The following is a 20,569-nucleotide window of genomic DNA, read 5'->3' as shown; positions in this document are numbered from 1 at the left end:
CTTTCTATTTTTAGAAAAATAAAAACAGAGGCTCTAGATCACATACAGTTTTTTAAAACAGCTTTTTCTCATGTTCTGTTTTTAAACCACTTACTCCTGGTTGTCGCCCACTTTTTATCTCTGATACACCTCTGACCCGCCTTTGATACTCTGCACCAGCAGGCCATTGTGCAACCAGCAGCACAAGCTCAGGCTGCTCCTTCTCCCTGCACTCTACTCGATGGCTTCTGGCAACTCTGGCTGCTGCTGCCCAGCACTGGCATAGCAGAGAGCAGCTTTCAGTGATGTTAGAGGAATGGATTACAAGTGACCTTAATTTTAATGGAAGATACAGTTTCCGCTTTAAGTAGGAAAAACATCAGCAGTTTCTGTGGCTGTTTGGCTCATGCTTTTTGCAAGCTGCCTGTAAACAAAAATAGAACCATATTCAAGCAAGGTTAAATTCTTTAAGGAACTTTAAAAGGGCCAAGCCAACATATATATAAAAAAATATGAGGATCCCATGTGATGATGATAGTTGTTATAATTTGGGATAGCTAATCATGTATGCAAACAAATGCACTGTGATGGGTCTGACCTTTTCTGCTGTTAAGAGACAAATCTTCATTTCTGTGTGCGTGTGTGTGCCAGTCAAGATAGATGGTGCCTGGGTGCCTTCCCAAGCTGCTGTAGAAGTGCAGTCACATGATTCATGCCAACTACTGTTCCTGTAAAAGCATTCCCTGACTAGTTCTGTCTCTACTAAATGGTTGCTAGAGCAAAAATTACATAGATCCATAGAATAGTTTGGTTTGGAAGGGACCTTATAAATCATCTACTTCCAACCCCCCACCATGTGCAGGGACACCTTCCACATACCAAGTGGCTCAAGGCTTCATCCAAACCTACTCGTACATAGACACTCTGCTCTGGCTGTAATCACCCCATCTGATGCTAGCGTGTGCTTTCTCACCCCAGAAAGCAAATGTCCTCTCCATAAAGCAATGGCATTTCCATGATATACCTGTTCAGAAGAATAAAGAGGCTTTGAAGTATTTCCTTCTCCAGATCATGCACCATCATACAGGGGACAATAAACACGGGGAGGTAAAATAGCTCTAGGACCTGCCTGTTTACACTTCAAGTGTAAAGTCTGCTAAACCTAGTCCTGCTGCCCAGGGCATCAGCCATTTCAGCTGAGGTGGAAGAGCTTGGGGCAGGTAATTTTAATTTTGGATTTGCAAGGGGCATTGGACCATACTGTCAAAAAGCAACTGTGCACACTGGATGAAACTGGGCAGATGAGGTGAAGAGTCTTTTTTTTCTAATCTCTGGTTAACTGCTTACAAACTTCAGTTTCAAGGATACAGGCTTGAGAAGGAACCAACATCTGCAAGTGACAAAAGCATCAGATTATGCAACACCATCTGTATTTGCAATGGTGTGGGTGCAGCTTGGAGACCCTAGTTCTGCAAACCTTATCATAAAAAAGAAGGGCTCGTTTATTGACTGGGAGAAAGAAAGGTGCCACTGGGATGGTTAGAGGGTAGAAGGGCTCTCCAGAGCGACCTTGACAGGCTGGACAGATGGACAGAGTCTAACATGGTGGCATTCAACAAGTCCAAGTGCCAGGTGCTGCACTTTGGCCACAATAACCCCATGCAGAGCTACAGGCTGGGGTCAGAGTGGCTGGAGAGCAGTCAGGTAGAGAGGGACCTAGGGGTACTGATTGACAGCTGGCTGAACACGAGCCAGCAGTGTGCCCAGGTGGCTAAGAAGGCCAATGGCATCCTGGTCTGCATCAAGTGTGGCCAGCAGGAGCAGGGAAGTCATTGTGCCCCTGTCTCAGCACTGGTTAGGCCACACCTTGAGTACTGTGTCCAGTTCTGGGCCCCTCAGTTTAAGAAGGATATTGAGACACTTGAACATGTCCAGAGAAGGGCAATGAGGCTGGGGAGAGGCCTTGAGCACAGCCCTGTGAGGAGAGGCTGAGGGAGCTGGGGTTGCTTAGCCTGGAGGAGGCTCAGGGAAAACGTTATTGCTCTCTACAACTACCTGAAGGGAGGTTGTAGCCAGGAGGGGGTTGGTCTCTTCTCCCAAGCAACTAGCTCCAGAACAAGAAGACACACTCTCAAGCTGTGCCAGGGGAAGTTTAGGCTGGAGGTGAAGAGAAAGTTCTTCACAGAGAGAGTTGCTAGCCATTGGAATGTGCTGCCCAGGGAGGTGGTGGAGTCACCATCCCTAGAGGTGTTCAAAAAGGGATGGATGTGGCACTTGCAGCCATGGTTTAGTAGTCATGAGGTGTTGGGTGACAGGTTGGACTTGAGGATCTTTGAGGTCTTTTCCAATATTATTGATTCTATAATTCTACGGTGGAGCAAAGTGTTTGAAATGTGAGCCCTAAGTAACATCACACTCGGAGTTAAAGCATTTCTTGTACTAGTATTACTAGAACAGGCAGTACAGGACTGGAGGGAAGAAACAAAATGAAACTGAGCAATTCAGTGACTGCCTAAAGTGGTTCGCTGGTGCCAGGCAAGTGATGTTCTACAAGGGGCAAAGTTATACATATAAATGAAGCCTGCACAACGAAACTGTTAGCAGCTACTCAGTGGTGGATGAATTAGGCAGCATAGGACTACCCGCACTGGCGATGTGGTCACAACAAAAAAATGCACCTGCCGCCCTAAGTCTGCATTTCTATAAATAAGCTTTGAAATGCATATAGTTGCTGACATTGAAAATGCACAGCAGGATTAGGAAACTGTAAGACAAGTACAACGAATGCATCGTTTCGCTTTTGATAAAGCGCCCCCGAATTTTTTCATTCGTTTTCAGACGTCCTGCTGCGTGATTTCTTAAACATTTGCCGTTTGACACCGGCACTGCCCTCGCGTATTTCAGGCAGGCGACTGGCAGTCTTTTGGTGACGCGACTGCGGGCACCCACTCAGCCCGGGGCCTGCCTCAGGATGGCTGGGGCCAAGCCGGGCAGCCCAGGCGGCGTGCGGCCGCCCCCAGGCACACGCTCTATGGGGAGAGGCCGCTGGGGTGGCAGGTGGGTTGGCAGGGACAGCAAGTAGCGCCAGCTCAAGCAGCGGCTTTTTCTCCCCGGCGGGCTGGGGCCCCGCCGAGAAGCCACCTCCCCTCAGCGGCGAGGCCCGGGGAGTCCTCAGAGGCTTCTCCGACCCTGAGAGGCGGCGCAGAGCCTCCGCGGGGCGCGCTGCCGGGAAGGGCCAGCCCGTGCCCTGTCTCCTAGCAGCCGCCACGGCCGGCCGTGGGTGCCCAACTGCCCGCCGAGCCCAACCGTGCGGCGGCCCGCCCAGCCGCCGCCAGGCGCCCTCCTCCTCCGCGGCGGGGAGGGGCCCTAGCAGACCGGTCCCGCCGCGCAGCTCCCGCGGCCGGGCGGTGATCCGCAGCCGCGCCCGCCCGGCGCAGGCCAGACAGGAAGAAGGAAGCTACCGGCGGCGGGAGGGCAAGGGCAGCTGTAGCGGGTGAGCTTGTCGGGCGGGGGGGGCGGCCGTGCACCTGCCGTGCCCGCAGCGGGGGCGGAGCGGGGGAGTCGCCGCTGCTTCCCGCCTGTGCGGCGGCCCCTGCTCCCGCAGGGCTGCTCGGAAGGGGGGCGGCGGCTCTTTACTGCCCGCTGGTAGGCGTTGGGAAGGCAGCTGTAGGGGCGGAGGCGTTCACCTGCCTGGCCATCACCGCTCTCGGCTCTCCCTTTTCCTTTCTTCACCGTTTGTCTTTTATTCTCCGTTCTACTTCTTCTAGGGCTTGGGTTGCCCCGAGACACCCTTCGTCCGCCCCCAGGCGGCGGGATCAGGCCCCGTAGCCGGGGAGGATTATTTTGGGGGCACCTCTAGGTTTCATTGTTAGCGGTGGGAGCAGCCGTAGGCTTTTGCCTTTAAGGGTGCGCGGCTGCATACAGGAGCCCATGAGCAGTTGTAGCCTAGGGGCAGAGACCAGCCCTCGGCTGGCGTCGCTCTGCCTGACCCCTTCGTGGGGTGCGAGCAGGCGCACCTCGTGTCATTGTGGAAGGCCTGCCCAGGGAGAGCCATGTGCTTGTCACTTTCCCATTGCATGCTCCTAGCCCGGCCCCGCAGGACTACGGGGTGAGGTCGTGCTGTGCTTGGCCTGGACTCGGCTTCAGAGAGCCTGGGTGGCTGCCCGGGCTTCCAAGGGGTCATCTCGTGTCGCGATAGCTCCCGGTGCGGGGCGGACAGCGATGCGGGTCCCGGGACCCAGGCGCGGATTCAGTGTGCGTTCACAAGGACTCTCGTCCCCTGTTGCTAAGGCAGGATTAACTGCTGTTTGCTTTCTGTGTGAAGTGGAAGACATATGGCCATTCAAGGGCCAAAGCTGATGGATTTAGCAGTCTGTGGCTCAGGTGCAGAGCACAGCATACATTTGATCTGCATGTGTCTGAAGGTCTTTTGAGTCCTTTAAGGATACCCTGATGACGACTTGTATTGCCCACTGTCTGCATGCACAGAATTAATGCCTGCCCTCCAGGGAAGCTGTGCATAATGGGGCAGGGGACAGACCGGAGCTCCGCTCCATCTCCCTTGCGCGCAGAGCAGCTGAGCCAAGGTTTGCAGTATTTGCCGTGGCAAAGGCCAGTCACAAATGGCTGTGTATTCCTGAAACAGGGAGGGAGCTATGTTTCAGCCAGTGCGGTGGAAAGCTTGAAGAAGCAGTAAGAAGTTTGAACGGTAAATATAGATTCAAAGTAAGTACCAGAATACTGCTTTATGCTTTACAATACAACACGAAGGTAGTGAAAGTATTTACTGGCCGATAACAATAGTTGGTGAAGATGAAAGAACATACTAATTCAAGTGATTGAATTGAAGCTTGCCCTCGGGCTTCAATTAGTAAAATGGAAATGTTAACTTGACCACTTAGCATTGAAACTGTTTGTAGGATGTGTGAAGTCTTCCTATTCTAAAGCTGTTAAATAGTAACCTGTTAAACACACTTTTGTGATGATAATTCTCTTACACCATTATGTTTAAAAGAACCTTTATGGAGGTTTATGAGCTCAAGTTTTTGTTCTTTGCTGGCTGCTTTTTTCCAGTAGATAATCTGTGTCACCTTACTTAGTGTAGTCAGTTAAGTAATAGTTTCAGTGTTTGGCATGACTGTGAGAGAGGGGAAATGGGATTTGGGATCACCCCAAAATAGATCTGTTACTGTTGGAACAAAAATTCACTGCTACTGTCAGCTGCTTAGACCTTCCTCTTTTTCTGTAAAAGCTGGAGGTCCCACTGGAGTTATCCACAACTCATGTCAACTGAACAAGACATTACTGACAAGCAGTTGCTGGTTTCAGATGAGAGTTCAGCTGACCTAACTAGCTAGCCATGGCTGTAAGGGACGGTCCCATTTTTACTCCCTGCCTTTATGCTCCTCCTACTTTAAATTCATCCTGCATAGTGATTTCGTGGCCACAGAGTTAATTTAGATTCTCTATTGGATCAATAGTTTCTCAGGGCAGGTTTTGTGGTGGATCAACCACTTGAGCCATTTCTGTGTAACTACCAGGTCTGATGCAGAGGGAGGGACCTACAGCTGAGGGTGGAAGAGGGGAGGAGTGTGGGGTTGCACTTTCCCTAACCTGTAACCTCAGGAGGTGGGAATGATTATGGGGTTTGCTGATCGATTGCACAACCAGTTGTCTGATTCAGGGCCGGGGGCAGAAGGAAGGAGGTGGAACATGCCAAACTAGATTATCAAGTCAGTTGACACTTAAGGGAGGGAGGTGTCAAGCTCAATGGAGACACTGGGGAAAAAAATAAAGATATAACAAAAATGTGTTAGCATAATGGAGCAGAGCCTTGATCTTTTGGTGGGATATTTTGTTAAGTGAAGACGTGATAGTTTTCCTCCATTCCTGGGAAAAAAAAGCCTGTGTGCTTTCAGGTTTCTAGCTTTGACACAGCAGATACTGCCTGGCAGTGTAATTTAGCTGACTGATGAGAAGCAGTCTTGTTTTCTGTAGTCAGATGTGGCAGTAAAGATGAGAGGAGTGAGGCTCACACCTTTGCCTGCCCTGTGGCAGCCTCTAAAAGTTCCAGGTTAAGACTAACCCTTGGTCTTGGCAGGTGTATTTTCTTCAAAGAAGGTTTTTCTTTAGGTCGCCTTCTGTTGTTCACCAGGAGAGCATGCTCTGCTGCTAGGTCACAGGGAAGCTCGGTCGGCATGCATGAGTTGCAGTCACACCTTTTGTCTACAGTGCCTTTTATCATCTTATTGACAGTTGTTGGCTCAGCCTTAGTGAGAAATAACAGTGCAGCTAGTTCCTGTTGCAGTAGTGCTGAAGGGTAGTGTACATCCTTTTCTCTTAAGGGACTTTGGCCCAGGTTTGAACAAACAGGAGGAGATCTACACTAAAACCAAACTGAACCAATGCTGCTGGAGTCTGTTCCCTGCCCGTCATGTATGCATGTGAGCCTGCCTTCTTCCGAGGGCTGGATGAGCTGGTGAGCGGTGAAAACACATTCTTTTCCAAGCACTGATACTGGGAAAGGGAAATCGGGCAGGAGAGGGAGTGCTGGTCAAGTTTTACTGGCAGCGTTGTTCAGCAGCACCCACTCTCAAACTGGAGGAGTCTCTGTTCTTGGCTGAAACATTGCAGTCATTTCCGAACAAACTTCAACCTCAGGAATGTTTCTGATGTGTTAGAATACAGCTTTGTAAGCTGAGGATTTGCCAATTTGCAGTCTTTCGGAGGCGAGCGGAGTGTTTGGGTGTCATCTGGCTTTGGATCGTGTTCTAAGTGCATCTTTCTCTTGTGTTCACTCTGCTTTATACAGTGATGAGTTCTCAAAATAGATAATACATCATAGGATTCAGAACAGGCTGTGATTTATGGTAGCTTAAAATTCTCCATTACACTTTTGATGTCTAGGAGGTTAGTTATGGTAATTACTTGTCTCTGAACTAGATAATTGCTGATTCAAATATTATGATTAGAAAAATATTAAGAGTAACTTGATAAGGGAAACTGATAAGTAAACATTCTTATCTGAAGATCAGCAATTAACAAAGGCAGGGTGAAGACTCTGCCACGTCGTGACAAACAAGTGACGGGGAGATCGACTCAGCTGCAGATCTTCCACATTTGTTATCAGCCTGCCAGCGCACGCTTTGGGAGGAACTTCGTTACACATTCTGAAGGACAGATTGCATTGTCACAAGTGCAGAATTGTGTGACCTAAAATTCGATACCAGCTGTAGAGTAGATGGCTCAGCTTCCTCCCGGGATTCGCTTCATCACTTCATTTTCACGAGATCAGTGGTAAGTCTTGACTTGTTACGGTGGTGGTCTTTGTTTGGGACGATGTGAGTTTGTGTTTGGGGGAGGTGGTGCTGTTGCCTTTCTGGGTTTTTGGGTTTTTTCATTGCTTGATATTCAAAAAGTGAGATCCGTTGTTGGAAGAACCCACCCAGACCCTTCCTAGTGTCGTGTGCTAGAGAATAAAGCCGTTTGTCTCTTTGTTTGCAAGGCATGCATTTGAAGGGAGAAATGTCAGATTATTGGGTTTTCAGACTGTAGGGTGGGAGGGGTGTTTCAGATTATCTTTCTTTTCTTAACAGGAAGTGTATTCTCTTCCCCATAAATTTGATGTGCAATACAGACTTCTAGAATTACAGTTGCATGGTTTAGTTCTTGTGACTGTGATAAAACACAAAAAAATCCCCATGAAACAAACCCTAAAAACTTTTTGCTGTAGGAAAACTAATCCCAGAAGCTGGATGGCATCAGTTCTTGTGCTTCCTGAGTCAATTGTGTGTGAATAACAGAAAAATAACAAATGAAAGACCAAGCACTTCCCATCTGAGCAATTTAATCACATGCTTTGTCTAGTAGAGCAGCAAAGGCAAAGTCATTTCAGTGTCGTTATTTGTGAGGGCGTTTTCAGTTAGGACAACTCACTTGCTTTAATGCCTCTGTGAATATGCCAGAACTACAAAACAAGACAATTGTAATGTAAAACTTTATAAGGCAGAAGGTGATTGAAAAAGGATGTGTGATATCAGATCTTTTTATGTCTATATATACTTTTATTTATAGATCTTAATTTGAAAATCAAGACTGAAAGGAGCCAGGAGATAGGCACTGATCTCTGTGTGTTGTTAAAACACCATCCTCCTGAAAGAGCTGAAATGTGCTGCAAGTGGAGAATAGAATAGATCCAGCTGTGATCTTTGTGTAACACTTGCAGTGACAGGGAGTTTGAGTTTCAGTATTTCAGTATTCCTAAGGTTGGAAGAGACCTCAAAGATCATCGAGTCCAACCTGTCACCACAGCCCTCATGACTAGAGTAGGGAGGACACTACTGCCCACTGCAGGCTTGAACTCACGACCTTCCCATTAAGGGTCCGATGCGTAACCCGCTGACCGTTGTGCTTTCAGTTCAGATGAACTGCAGAGAGGGACCCGAGGATGCCAGTGAAGTACAAGGGAAGACTCAGTCTCAAAGCTGTTTATTATGTTCTTGTGCACCAGCTGACAGTACAAGTTCATTGTCCATCTCCCTGTCCATGTCTAGAAATTGCTGATTTCTGTGGGTACTGAGGAAGGCAGAAGTAAAGCAAAATCTTAAAAGCAGTAAGGAAAGAAAGAAGTAGTAACTCACAGTAGCCAGACTGACAATTTACAGAGCCAGAAAACCCCATGAGACAGTGAAATGTGAAATCTGATTGTCAGTATGTTTAATGTACTGCCTTGTTTACAGCCCCCAAGGAAAGGCTGTGGACTCCAGACTACTGCTGTGTTCTCCTGCCCATACCTGTGTGCTTCCCAAAGCTAGATTAGAGCAAATGCTAAGTGGTGGAACTGCCTGGGTGGTTCTTCAGGCTGTTGGAGAACGTTAAAAAAGTCATCAATGTCTTGTGTAATGTTTTTTGTAACTTAGTGCTAAAAGTACACCTGAATGAAATAATTTTCAAATACTCTTTGTTTTGCCTTGTAGGTATAGAGCCTTCATTTTCTCCCTCACTTTCTTCTTGTATGCCAGCTTCCATTTATCAAGGAAACCTATTAGTATAGTTAAGGTAAGCAAGGCTGTGTCCTTGTTTAAACATCCTTCTGTTAGCATCACACACGGAAGTACTTGTCTTTTTCATTATTTCCTTTTGTGAAAGGCAGTGTTAAAGTTTAACTTGGAATGGTTTAAAAGATGAAAAGCTGATAAAGCTAGTACATAGTGATGTTTAATTGATAAACTTTAGCAAGACCACACCTAGAATATTGCATGTACATCTTATCTTAGGACTCAAGACTTGAAAAAGCTATGTCAAGTAGCATATGTGAAAGCCTCTAAAATAATCAAATTATAGAGAGTTCAGAGTGCACAGGTTTACATTCCTATGTTTGAGAGAAGTTGTTTATTCCTGATGAGTTAAGTGTGGCAAAGTTCCACTGACATTTACAAGGCTGTTCCAAGCACTGTTGAACACCATAGCCAAAGTTGTCTGTGCAGTTGTGACTGCTCCCAGTGAAGCTGGTGGCAAAATCACAGTATCACAGTATCACTAAGGTTGGAAGAGCCCTCGATGATCATTGAGTCCAACCTGTCACCACAGACCTCATGACTAGACCATGGCACCAAGTGCCACGCCCAGTCTCCTCTTGAACACCTCCAGGGATGGTGACTCCACCACCTCCCTGGGCAGCACATTCCAATGGCGAATGACTCTCTCAGTGAAGAACTTTCTCCTCACCTCGAGTCTAAACTTCCCCTGGCACAGCTTGAGACTGTGTCCCCTTGTTCTGGTGCTGGTTGCCTGGGAGAAGAGACCAACCCCTTCCTGGTTACAACCACCTTTCAGGTAGTTTTAGAGGGCAATGATATACTTCTAGGTTTGTTGGTTTAATCTTTGGCCTGTGCAACTTTGCCAAATACAAATCAAATCCCCCACAGCTGTATTGCACATGACTGATGAGTCATAGTTGGCAAGATAGTTTGATGTTAGTGAAGAATTTTGACATTCTGTGGTATCAGAAGCACCAGTTCACTGCACCATGTGGTTTCCAACCACATAATTGCTATGTAAAGTAATGGTGGCCTCACCCAGCAACATAGCAAGCAATTAATAATGGCTAACAATTTTACAGGTTTCAGTGGGTTTGACACAGGTTCCTATGGAGCTAGCATGTTTCAGTTGGTTGCTGTATGTGGATTAGCAGTCACAAGTGAAAATCTCATTGTCAAATTTCTGTATCAGGGAGAGCTCCATAAGCATTGCGCTGTTTCACGTGAAGTTGAACTCAACTCCTTCAAAGAGAATGCTGCCCAGATTCAGCCTGTCAAAAAGCCATCTAATATGTCTCAGTGTGGTTGGGAGCCATTTGGTAAGGGGTGTTTGTTTTTTTCCCTTTGTTTTCTTTCATAATAATGATCTGATGTTCATCATTAGATGATTTGCCTCTTGCTGTTTCTTCTCTGTGTGTGGAAGGATTCAGGAGATGTGTATGGGAGGTGTGTTTTGTTTTCCATGTTCTTACTGATTTTTCCAAAGAATGGTAAGTTGGGGCTTACCTTATGATGTCTTTCCTACTTAAAGTATTTTAAACAACTGATATTATTTTACCTGTATAGCTATCAGTTTTCAGTAGATCAGTTTTCTATCAGAAAATGAAATTTGTCTTTAGAATGTCTACATTAAGGGGGAAAAACAGATAAAGAATGAAATAAATCATAGTAATTTTCTGCTGTTTTAATTCCAAGGTCCAGCAATCATTTAAATGAAATCACAGTATCACTAAGGTTGGAAGAGACCTCGAGGATCATCGAGTCCAACCTGTCACCACAGACCCATGACTAGACCATGGCACCAAGTGCCATGTCCAATCTCCTCTTGAACACCTCCAGGGATGGTGACTCCACCACCTCCCTGGGCAACCCATTCCAATGACGAATGACTCTCTCAGTGAAGAACTTTCTCCTCACCTTGAGCCTAAACCTCCCCTGGCACAGCTTGAGACTGTGTCCCCTTGTTCTGGTGCTGGTTGCCTGGGAGAAGAGACCAACCCCTTCCCGGCCACAACCACCCTTCAGGTAGTTGTAGAGGGCAATGAGGTCACCCCTGAGCCTCCTCTTCTCCAGGCTAAACAATCCCAGCTCCCTCAGCCTCTCCTCACAGGGCTGTGCTCAGGGCCTCTCCCCAGCCTTGTTGCCCTTCTCTGGACACCTTCAAGTGTCTCGATGTCCTTCTTAAACTGAGGGGCCCAGAACTGGACACAGGACTCAAGGTGTGGCCTAACCAAAGCAGAGTACAGGGGCACAATGACTTCCCTGCTCCTGGTGGCCACACTATTCCTAATGCAGGCCAGGATGCCATTGGCCCTCTTGGTCACCTGGGCACACTCCTGGCTCATGTTTAGGCAGCTGTCAATCAGCACCCCCAGGTCCCTCTCTGTTTGGCAGCTCTCAGCCACTCTGACCCCAGCCTGTAGCTCTGCATGGGGTTGCTGTGGCCAAAGTGCAGCACCTGGCACTTGGATTTGTTGAATGCCATCCTGTTGGACTCTGCCCATCTGTCCAGTCTGTCGAGGTCCCTCTGCAGAGCCTTTCTACCCTCTAACTGACCAACATCTGCTCCTAACTTGGTGTCATCTGCAAATTTGCTGATGACTGACTCAACCCCCTCATCCAGATCGTCAATGAAGATGTTAAAGAGGATGGGGCCCAGCACTGATCCCTGGGGGAAAAATTACTTGGTGTCTGTCTAAAGTGGAACTTTTCACAGTCTTTTTCTGCCAGAATGGCAGACTTCCTTGCAGAATAGAATTGACAGCTTATTCAATAGCTTATGAACCTGGCCTTTCAGTTAAACAGAAAAATATTTGCCTACTCCCCATTACATTTGAATTTAATTGTATTTCAATTTAACAGAGGTTTCTACTCATTCCTTGACACTTTTATCACTACCAAGAACTTAAGTGAAGTAGAATAGTGCATTCTGTCAGTGGGCCAGTCCAGCCTATCTAGCCATCCGTTCTAATTAGTCTTTAATTAGCAATTAAAAAAAAGGTCCTACTCTGTTCAAACATAATTAAAGATCTGAGCCCTGGGTTTTCTATGGACAAAACTCTATATTAACTGCCTGCTGCAAGGCAGTCAGCCTACTGACATCATTTAGTCCCAGAGGTTTCCAACCATATTTGGATGCAGTTAAACTTGTTTGCTGTTTCTTGTCCCTAGACCAAGGGGAGACTGAATTTGCTTGTCTGAAACATTAGTTTGCTTTCTTAATGGATACTTCTGAGCTCCAGTGCCCTCCTTTTTACATAAGCACACATTATTGCAAAGCTACCCCTTTGGGATGGCACTCTGGACTTGTTCTTTCAGCTCTTTTTTTGGGAAACAGAGCTGGTGAGTTGAGAGTGACACTGAAAGAAGGAATGCTTTAATAACTGACTGTAAAGTCAATGGGAGTTGTGGCTTCTTGAAAATACACAAACTGCCTTTCTTGGTATGAACTCAGGCCTCCTGAGACTAGTGTTTCTATCTGGGTGGTGTCCCTCCTGCTCTCTCCATCTTGCCTGCAAGTCCCATTTTAATTGTGATTTTGGTCATGTGCTGTACAGAGCAGAACTCTCTTGTGTTTTTTTTTAACAAGTCCTCTGTCTCTGTGCCATTATAAAATGCAAAAGTCTTCATTTAATTTATTTATTTATACATATAAAGCTGCTTCCTAAAAGCCTATATTATGATAGCTTGTTTAGCCATTTTGGCTGTTAGGTCCTTGCATGTTTGCAACACATCTTGTGACTTTTTAAAGTCTGGGTTTTCTTTTACCTAAGGACCTATAAGAACAGGATACCTTGTTGAATAGAATAGAATAGAATAGAATAGAATAGAATAGAATAGAATAGAATAGAATAGACCAGGTTGGAAGAGACCTTCAAGATCATCGTGTCCAACCCTTCAACCAATCCAACCCACCTAAACAACTAACCCATGGCACCAAGCACCCCATCAAATCTCCTTCTTCTTCTCTTCCAAAATCCTCTTTTGAGTAAAGTGGAATTAAGAATGGGTCTACCAATATTTTCCTCATATGCTACAGACTGAGTAATGGTTTCATTGGTTAAATAAAATGCTTTTCAAAATGCATGCTTAAGTCTAAAAGTTCCTATTGAAGGTGTAACGTTCACTAACATTCTTGTAATGTGTAAGAATGGCTGGGAAACTGTTAGTACATTTAAAGTGATCATTTGTTTTGAAAATTATTCCTAGATAAGAACAACTACAAACAGTTACTGGGAGCACTGGATTACTCGTTTCTGTGTGCATACGCAATTGGAATGTATTTAAGGTAAACCTCACACTCTTGGAAACCTGCTTTATCTCTTACTGTTAATTTATGAGGCTGTACTACTCTGGAGATAGTGTCCTTTCTTGCTGTGATGTTTCTGGTGAAGAGAATGAGTACTTGCTTGCTGAGGACCAAAACCACATCATCCCAAGTTCCCAAGCGGAATGATACCCGTTGGTGTATAGAAAGCTTCTTACCTGCACCTGTCCTGACTGCCTTGTGTAGGAATGCTATCTAGCAATCCACCCTGGCTTTCTGTCATGTGGAATGTGAAGGAATGTATGCTGAGGTATTTTATCAGTCTCCAACTTGCACACGTAGACTGAACTGAGTGTCCTGGCAGAAAAGTGATAGCAAACCCATCTTAAAATGTGCACTATTGGCTGCTGGTTGGAGATGCTTCTTTTTATTGACTAAACCCAGACCCTTTGTAACTAGAATCCTTAGCAAGGGAGACAAGTCTCATTTTAAATGGCTATAAATTTTGTAAGTTTATGACTTCCAATGTGCTTCAGGTGAGTATCTCCCTGAAAGATGGCTGTGCCGTGTCAGTGGTTGACAATTAGTGAGCATCAAATGTTTGTTGGTTTTATCTCCCTGTCACATGGTATGGGTGCTTACTCGCTTCTGTGAAGGAAAGCATGAGTGACCAGGAAAACCTCTCCTCAACCAGAATTGTCACACAATATTTTTAATTTGGGAAAACTTGGGGTATGATTTAATTTTTAATTATTGCCTTTGTTTTTGTTCCCATCCATGTTCCAAGTGGCATAATAGGAGAGCGGCTGCCTATCCGCTACTACCTGACCGTTGGGATGCTTGCTAGCGGACTCTTCACAGCAATGTTTGGATTGGGTTATTTCTATAACATACATAACCTGTGGTTTTACATAATGGCCCAGGTAGGCATGATGCTATTTAGATGCTCTGAGTTTCCATGGCGCTCTTAAGTGTTGTACTGTTGGTTTTTCAGGTGCAAGCAGTGATTAGCTGTGGGATGTAAACGCTGACATAGGTCGTTGCTGTTGTTGATAACAGGCAAAAATGACAGAGTGGATAGGCTCTGGGTGTATTTCTGATTACTTTTTTTGTGGGAAAAAACTTTGAAAACAAATTAATATCTTTCAGTATGTGTCAAATCAATGATCAAATCTTTGCAAGCTTAAACGTGGGCAAATGTATTTAAAACAAATGTATTTACTTTTGTCAGCCTGCCAGCACCTGAGTGACACATCCTGGCTTTCTCTGCAGGAAAATTGTATTTATGCTGCTAGTGATGAACAGTCTCCCACATTGGTGGCTGAGAACAAGCAGTTTCTGTCACAGGATTCATTGGGTTTTTTCAGAGCACTTGTACATCTAGTCAGGTGTCACAAGAATATTTACCATTGGCTTAAATGCTCAGGACCAGCATAACGGTTAGGATTTCAGTGTCATTTTGGACAGGTCTGCACCTTGCATTGCTGCTTTCTTTGTGTCATTGTAGCAGCACTTCTGTTGCTGGCATGTTTGCATGGGATTGTGCAACGTGGCAGGCAGTGGTACTAACATGGGTACTGCAGGCTTTTATTAACCATTCCACCAAGTCATCCAGCACTCCTGGCTTAACCTTGTTTAAAAGACAGGCTGGGTTCCTTAGGGTTAAGCTATACTAACTCTGCCAGTGCTGCACTGCTCAGTCTGGTCAGTGAATCCTGTAATACCAAGGATGTTCTCCTATCACCAGCCTAATTGGTTTTGCTGGGTATAATGAGGTTGTTTCATTGTGTGTTCAAATGTTCATTTTACGTATGAATTCCTGTCTTGTGGTCTTTGTTTTAATGTGTAATTCCAAACAGGGAGCATTTTAGCTGTTGAGATGAATTAGGATTATGCTCTGTGCAATGTGGAGGCTGAAATACTCCATTCTTCAGCCTGAATTTAGTAAATTAAGTTTGTCCTCTGTTTACAGGTGTCTGGTAAGCATCTGACAGTTAATGTTTTAATTTCTCCAACCTCCTCCAGTTTTCTGCTGGCTTTTATCTGTTTTGATTGCAAACATGCTTTGCTGTGTGTTCAAACTGACAAAAGTATTATGTTGTTGTTGAGTATGGGGAATTTGTTTCTCTGTTCAGTTCAGTGCAGTGTGGTTTTTAATAAGCATGAGATTGAAATACAGTCTTTTGTGGTTTAAATCATAAAATGACTGGAGAGTCTCCGCAAACCGTCGTAACCTGTTTATTCTTGGGGAAAAATGCTTTCAAACCCTGCCCTTCCCCAGTAAAATTCCAAACCCAAAGTTTCCTCTTTCCAATACAGCACTTGGCAGGGCTTCTGTAGGAGCCTGACTTACTATAGTGTATGTTTATTTATTATTACTTTTGTATATTTTCAGATAGCCAATGGGTTGGTGCAAACTACTGGCTGGCCGAGTGTTGTTACATGTATTGGCAACTGGTTTGGAAAAGGAAGGTAAATATTATGTAATCCAAAGTCTTGGAAGTACAAATCAATACATTCTGGACTGTAATATTATATGGAATTTAAATACCTGTCATAGAATAGAATAGAGTAGAGTAGAATAGAATAGAATAGAATAGAATAGAATAGACCAGACCAGGTTGGAAGAGACCTTCAAGATCATTGCATCCAACCTATCATCCAACACCACCTAATCAACTAAACCATGCAACCAAGCACCCCATCAAGTCTCCTCCTGAGCACCTCCAGTGATGGTGACTCCACCACCTCCCCAGGCAGCACATTCCAATGGGCAATCACTCTCTCTGTGTAAAAATTCCTCCTAACCTCCAGGCTAAACCTCCCCTGGTGCAGCCTGAGACTGTGTCCTCTTGTTCTGGTGCTGGTTGCCTGGGAGAAGAGACCAACTTCTGCCCGTCTACAACCTCCCTTCAGGTAGTTGTAGAGAGCAATAAGGTCACCCCTGAGTCTCCTCCTCTCCAGGCTAAGCAACCCCAGCTCCCTCAGCCTCTCCTCATAGGGCTTGTGTTCCAAGCCCCTCACCAACTTCGTTGCCCTTCTCTGGATGCACTCCAGCAAGTCAGCCTCCTTCCTAAACTGAGGGGCCCAGAAATGGGCACAGCACTCGAGGTGTGGCCTAACCAGTGCAGTGCAGTGCAGATTAGGGGACTTGGGCATCTCCCCTACGAAAAGAGACTGAGAGACCTGGGGCTGTTTAGTCTTGAGAAGAGAAGACTGAGAGAGGATCTCATCAATGTCTAAAGTATCTGAAGGGTGGATGTCAAGTGGAGAGGTCGAATCTCATTTAAGTGGTGCACAGTAACAAGACAAGGAAGAACAGATACAAACTTGAACATAGAAGGTATCACCTCAACATGAGGAGAAACTTCTTTACAGTGAGGGTGACAGAGCACTGGAACAGGCTGCTCAGAGAGGCTGTGGAGTCATCTTCTCTGAAAACTTTCAAACCCCACATGCATGCATTCCTGTGCAGCCTGCCCTAGCTTTGGCAGGGAAGTTGGACTCAGTGATCCCTGGAGGTCCCTTCCAACCTCTAATGTTCTATGATTCTTTTGCTTCAGTAGTTTGTTTTTTTTTTCTGGATGAAATGGGCACTTATGTAGATGTTTGAGAAGAGTTTCCTTTGTTAGGCTGATCAGTTTGTACATCTGTTTAAAATATTCACTCTCATGTCACAACAGTTTTCTGTGGTAAATATTTAGTTTATCAAACTAAATTGTCTAAGCCCACTTTTAATAAATACTGCTGTTATGCCATTTCAGTGTGGAAGTTCTGGTGTTTCCATTTGTGTTTCAGTGCAGTTGTCAGGGTGTAACTCTATTAAGTCTGGTTTTGTGTAATGTCTTCTAATAAGTTTAGAGAAATGTGAAGATTTAACTTTAGAAAAGATACATGGCAACTGATTCCACCTTTCTTTTTGTTACTTTAAATCTCCCCACCCCCCACTAGTTCTGAACATGGTGATGCTTAGTGTTGGAATAGTAAGAAACGTTTATGTTGTTCTTTTAAATGCAGGAGAGGCTTGATCATGGGAGTCTGGAACTCACACACTTCAGTGGGAAATATCTTGGGATCTCTAATTGCTGCTTACTGGGTGTCAACATGCTGGGGTCTCTCCTTCGTGATGCCTGGTGTTATCATTGCTGTGATGGGGATTGTTTGCTTCCTGTTTCTTATTGAACGTAAGTGCTGTTATGGGATAAAACCATGGAGGGCTCATTATGGGTGGAAAACCAAGGTTTTTAAGCTAAATGACCCTGTGCAAAGTATATTCCTCATGCTGGGCCGGTACTTAAAGAGCTTCATGCTAGAAGAACCTGTGTATGTCTAAAGAGTTTATACACCGAGACTGGCATACCCAACAGAGTGACACTTCAGAACTCAATTCAGTGCCCTGTTGTTGGTTCCTTGTCTTCATAAATTATTCAAGTGTATCTTAGAAGAAAGTCCCACCTGGCTGTAATCTCTAATCTATGCTATCATTCAACCCATGCCATCCATATTCTGTACTATGAAATACAGCAGTTGGCAGAGAGACCAAGCTTTGTCACTTTGAACTGGAACTGAAAAAGGAATGCCCTGCCTTGACCCTATGTAGACTCATGTATTAGTTTGGATGCTCATTTTACTGTGACTGTCCTATCTTGGGCAGTAAACATTTCTGCAAATGTAATTCAAATGCTGTTATGAGTTGGACTCCCAGAATAGAACTCGGTGTGGCCATAGGATGGGAAGGGTACCATGGAGCGCTCTTTCATTTTTCTCTAAAGCTACAGATAGACATTTCTACAATAACTACTTCTGTGTTGTCTGTGCTGTTGGTTTACTGTCAGTAAATTAGACTACTTGTGTTTTAAGAGATACCCATTATGCTTGGTTTCACTATTAACTATGCATGGTATTATATTTCAGATCCTAAAGATGTAAGTTGCTCCTGCACACCATCCAGTGTAAGTCAATACTTCTGTTTTGATTTTCGCTTCCTAATACACGTGTTTATTTTGATAGTTCTGGAAATGAGATACTCTGTGTGCCACTTTTGTGCCAGGCTGTTATAGCTGGCCCTGTGTTTGGGTGAATGCTTGTTCTTCTGTGCTTCACTGATAAACTAGTAGCTTACTAACAATTAAAGCAATGTGAATCAAGAGGTGAGTTTGTTTTAACTGCAGTTTTGGAATAGATGATCTTACCAGAGTAAACCAAGTAAAAATGGTTCTTTTTGCATTGTTATTTATTTTTATTACATTCCTCCAGTCTTCTTGAGTATCTTCAGAGCATTTTGACCATCTCCTGCTGTTGCTTGCCTTGCTTAGGTATGGCATAACAAGAGAGCTGCTAACTGTATCTTGGGAGGAGTCTTACTGAGAATCCTGTACTAGGCATTGTGGAGAGAGCCAACACCTCTTTTGCTGACATAGTGTCAATAAACCTTGCATCTGCAGGGGAGGGAAGGTGGGGGGTTCCTTTTGGTAGAAGGTAGGACAGCAGGAGCACGTGGCTAGGAAAAAGAGGAAGTAAGGGATGGATATGAAGCTGAGGTTGGAGAAGAGATTGGAGCAATCAGTCTGTGACAGTCATGATATAATATGGTCTTTATTTAATGCAAACTGACATTAACAAAGGGCTGTGAAAAGGAGAGAGATAATCTGTGCTTAGAGGTATGGGTCACATGACAAATCAATGCTTTAGTTGATGTAGCATCACAGGATAGTTTCAGTTGGAAGAGACAGGACCTCTGGACATGGTATGGCCCTACCCTCTGCTTGTGGTAGGTCTAAATTTGACATAGCTTTTGACATACTGTGTCCAGTTCTGGGCCCCTCAGTTTAGGAAGGAGGTTGACTTGCTGGAACAAGTCCAGAGAAGGGCAACCAAGTTGGTGAGGGTTTGGAACACAGCCCTGTGAGGAGAGGCTGAGGGAGCTGGGGTTGCTTAGCCTGGAGAAGAGGAGACTCAGGGGTGACCTTATTGCTCTCTACAACTACCTTAAGGGGGGTTGTAGACTGGCAGAGGTTGGTCTCTTCTCCCAGGCAACCAGTACTAGAACAAGAGGACACAGTCTGAGGCTGCGCCAGGGGAGGTTCAGGCTGGAGGTCAGGAGGAAGTTTTACACAGAGAGAGTGATTGTCCATTGGAATGGGGTGCCTGAGGAGGTGGTGGAGTCACCATCACTGGAGGTGTTCAGGAGGAGACTTGATGGGGTGCTTGGTTGCATGGTTTAGTTGGTTGGGTGGTGTTGAATGATAGGTTGGACATGATGATCTTGAAGGTCTCTTCCAACCTGGTCTATTCTATTCTATTCTATTCTATCCTATCCTATCCTATCCTATCCTATCCTATCCTATCCTATCCTATCCTATCCTATCCTATCCTATCCTATCCTATTCTATTGGATCAAATTGTTAAGGACTTGTCTGTCAGATTTTTAAATCCTCATGCAATAGAGATGCTTTTTTTACACAGATTTTTTTTGGTGGAGTTTTTTGGTGGCTTTTTGTTTTTTTGTTTTGTTAATACGCTAAGTTTTTATAATAATCACATGTTTTACTGATATCAAGACAGTGGATCATGCTACTGTGAGAGTTTATACCTCAAGGGCTTAAATTTTGAGAAGGAGGTGAGCTTCACTAAGCTGTTAACAGACTACCACACACACAAGCTGTGGAATGCATTCTTCCCGGATCACAAGTAGGGTCAGAGTGGCTGGAGAGCAGCCAGGTAGAGTGGGACCTGGGGGGACTGGTCAATGGTAGGCTGAACATGAGCCTGCAGTGTGCCCAGGCAGACAAGAGGGCCAATGGCATCCTGGCCTGCATCAGGAACAGTGTGGCCAGCAGGAGCAGGGAGGTCATTCTGCCCCTGTACACTGCACTGGTTAGGCCACACCTCGAGTCCTGTGTCCAGTTCTGGGTCCCTCAGTTTAGGAAGGAGGTTGACTTGTTGGAACGAGTCCAGAGAAGGGCAACAAAGTTGGTGAGGGGTTTGGAACACAAACCCTATGAGGAGAGGCTGAGGGAGCTGGGGTTGCTTAGCCTGGAGAGGAGGAGACTCAGAGGTGACCTTACTGCTGTCTACAACTACCTGAAGGGAGGTTGTAGACAGGCAGAGGTTGGTCTCTTCTCCCAGGCAGCCAGTACCAGAACAAGAGGACACAGTCTCAGGCTGCGCCAGGGGAGGTTTAGGTTGGATGTTAGGAAGAAGTTCTGTAGAGAGAGAGTGATTGCCCATTGGAATGGGCTGCCCGGGGAGGTGGCGGAGTTGCCATCGCTGGAGGTGTTCAGGA

The 20,569-nt window shown here is 45.3% G+C and overlaps 1 protein-coding gene across 9 annotated transcripts in view; it reads left to right on the top strand.

Annotated features, from left to right (window-relative positions):
* Positions 1–3,361: 3,361 nt before the first annotated feature.
* The window catches only part of SLC37A1 (solute carrier family 37 member 1), a 47,271-nt gene continuing 30,063 nt past the window's right edge, over positions 3,362–20,569 (top strand). For 2 of the 9 annotated variants that reach the window (XM_068155212.1, XM_068155211.1), the window contains exons 1-10: positions 3,362–3,472; positions 4,625–6,457; positions 7,009–7,275; positions 8,955–9,036; positions 10,210–10,336; positions 13,227–13,305; positions 14,072–14,207; positions 15,680–15,756; positions 17,302–17,468; positions 18,199–18,236. In XM_068155212.1, the coding sequence (XP_068011313.1) occupies positions 7,220–7,275; positions 8,955–9,036; positions 10,210–10,336; positions 13,227–13,305; positions 14,072–14,207; positions 15,680–15,756; positions 17,302–17,468; positions 18,199–18,236 (762 nt within the window). In that variant the 5' untranslated portion in view covers positions 3,362–3,472; positions 4,625–6,457; positions 7,009–7,219. The remainder of the gene's footprint in view (positions 3,473–4,624; positions 6,458–7,008; positions 7,276–8,954; positions 9,037–10,209; positions 10,337–13,226; positions 13,306–14,071; positions 14,208–15,679; positions 15,757–17,301; positions 17,469–18,198; positions 18,237–20,569) is intronic. The other 7 variants (XM_068155203.1, XM_068155207.1, XM_068155206.1 and 4 more) reach the window with 7 other exon arrangements.

The sequence above is a fragment of the Melanerpes formicivorus genome, unplaced genomic scaffold (assembly GCF_026170545.1).
Source record: "Melanerpes formicivorus ecotype bairdi unplaced genomic scaffold, bMelFor1.0.p_v2 SCAF_30, whole genome shotgun sequence".
In the NCBI taxonomy this organism is placed as follows: domain Eukaryota; kingdom Metazoa; phylum Chordata; class Aves; order Piciformes; family Picidae; genus Melanerpes; species Melanerpes formicivorus.
Note: the sequence above shows the minus strand (reverse complement) of the source record. Positions and strands in the feature narration are given on the sequence as shown.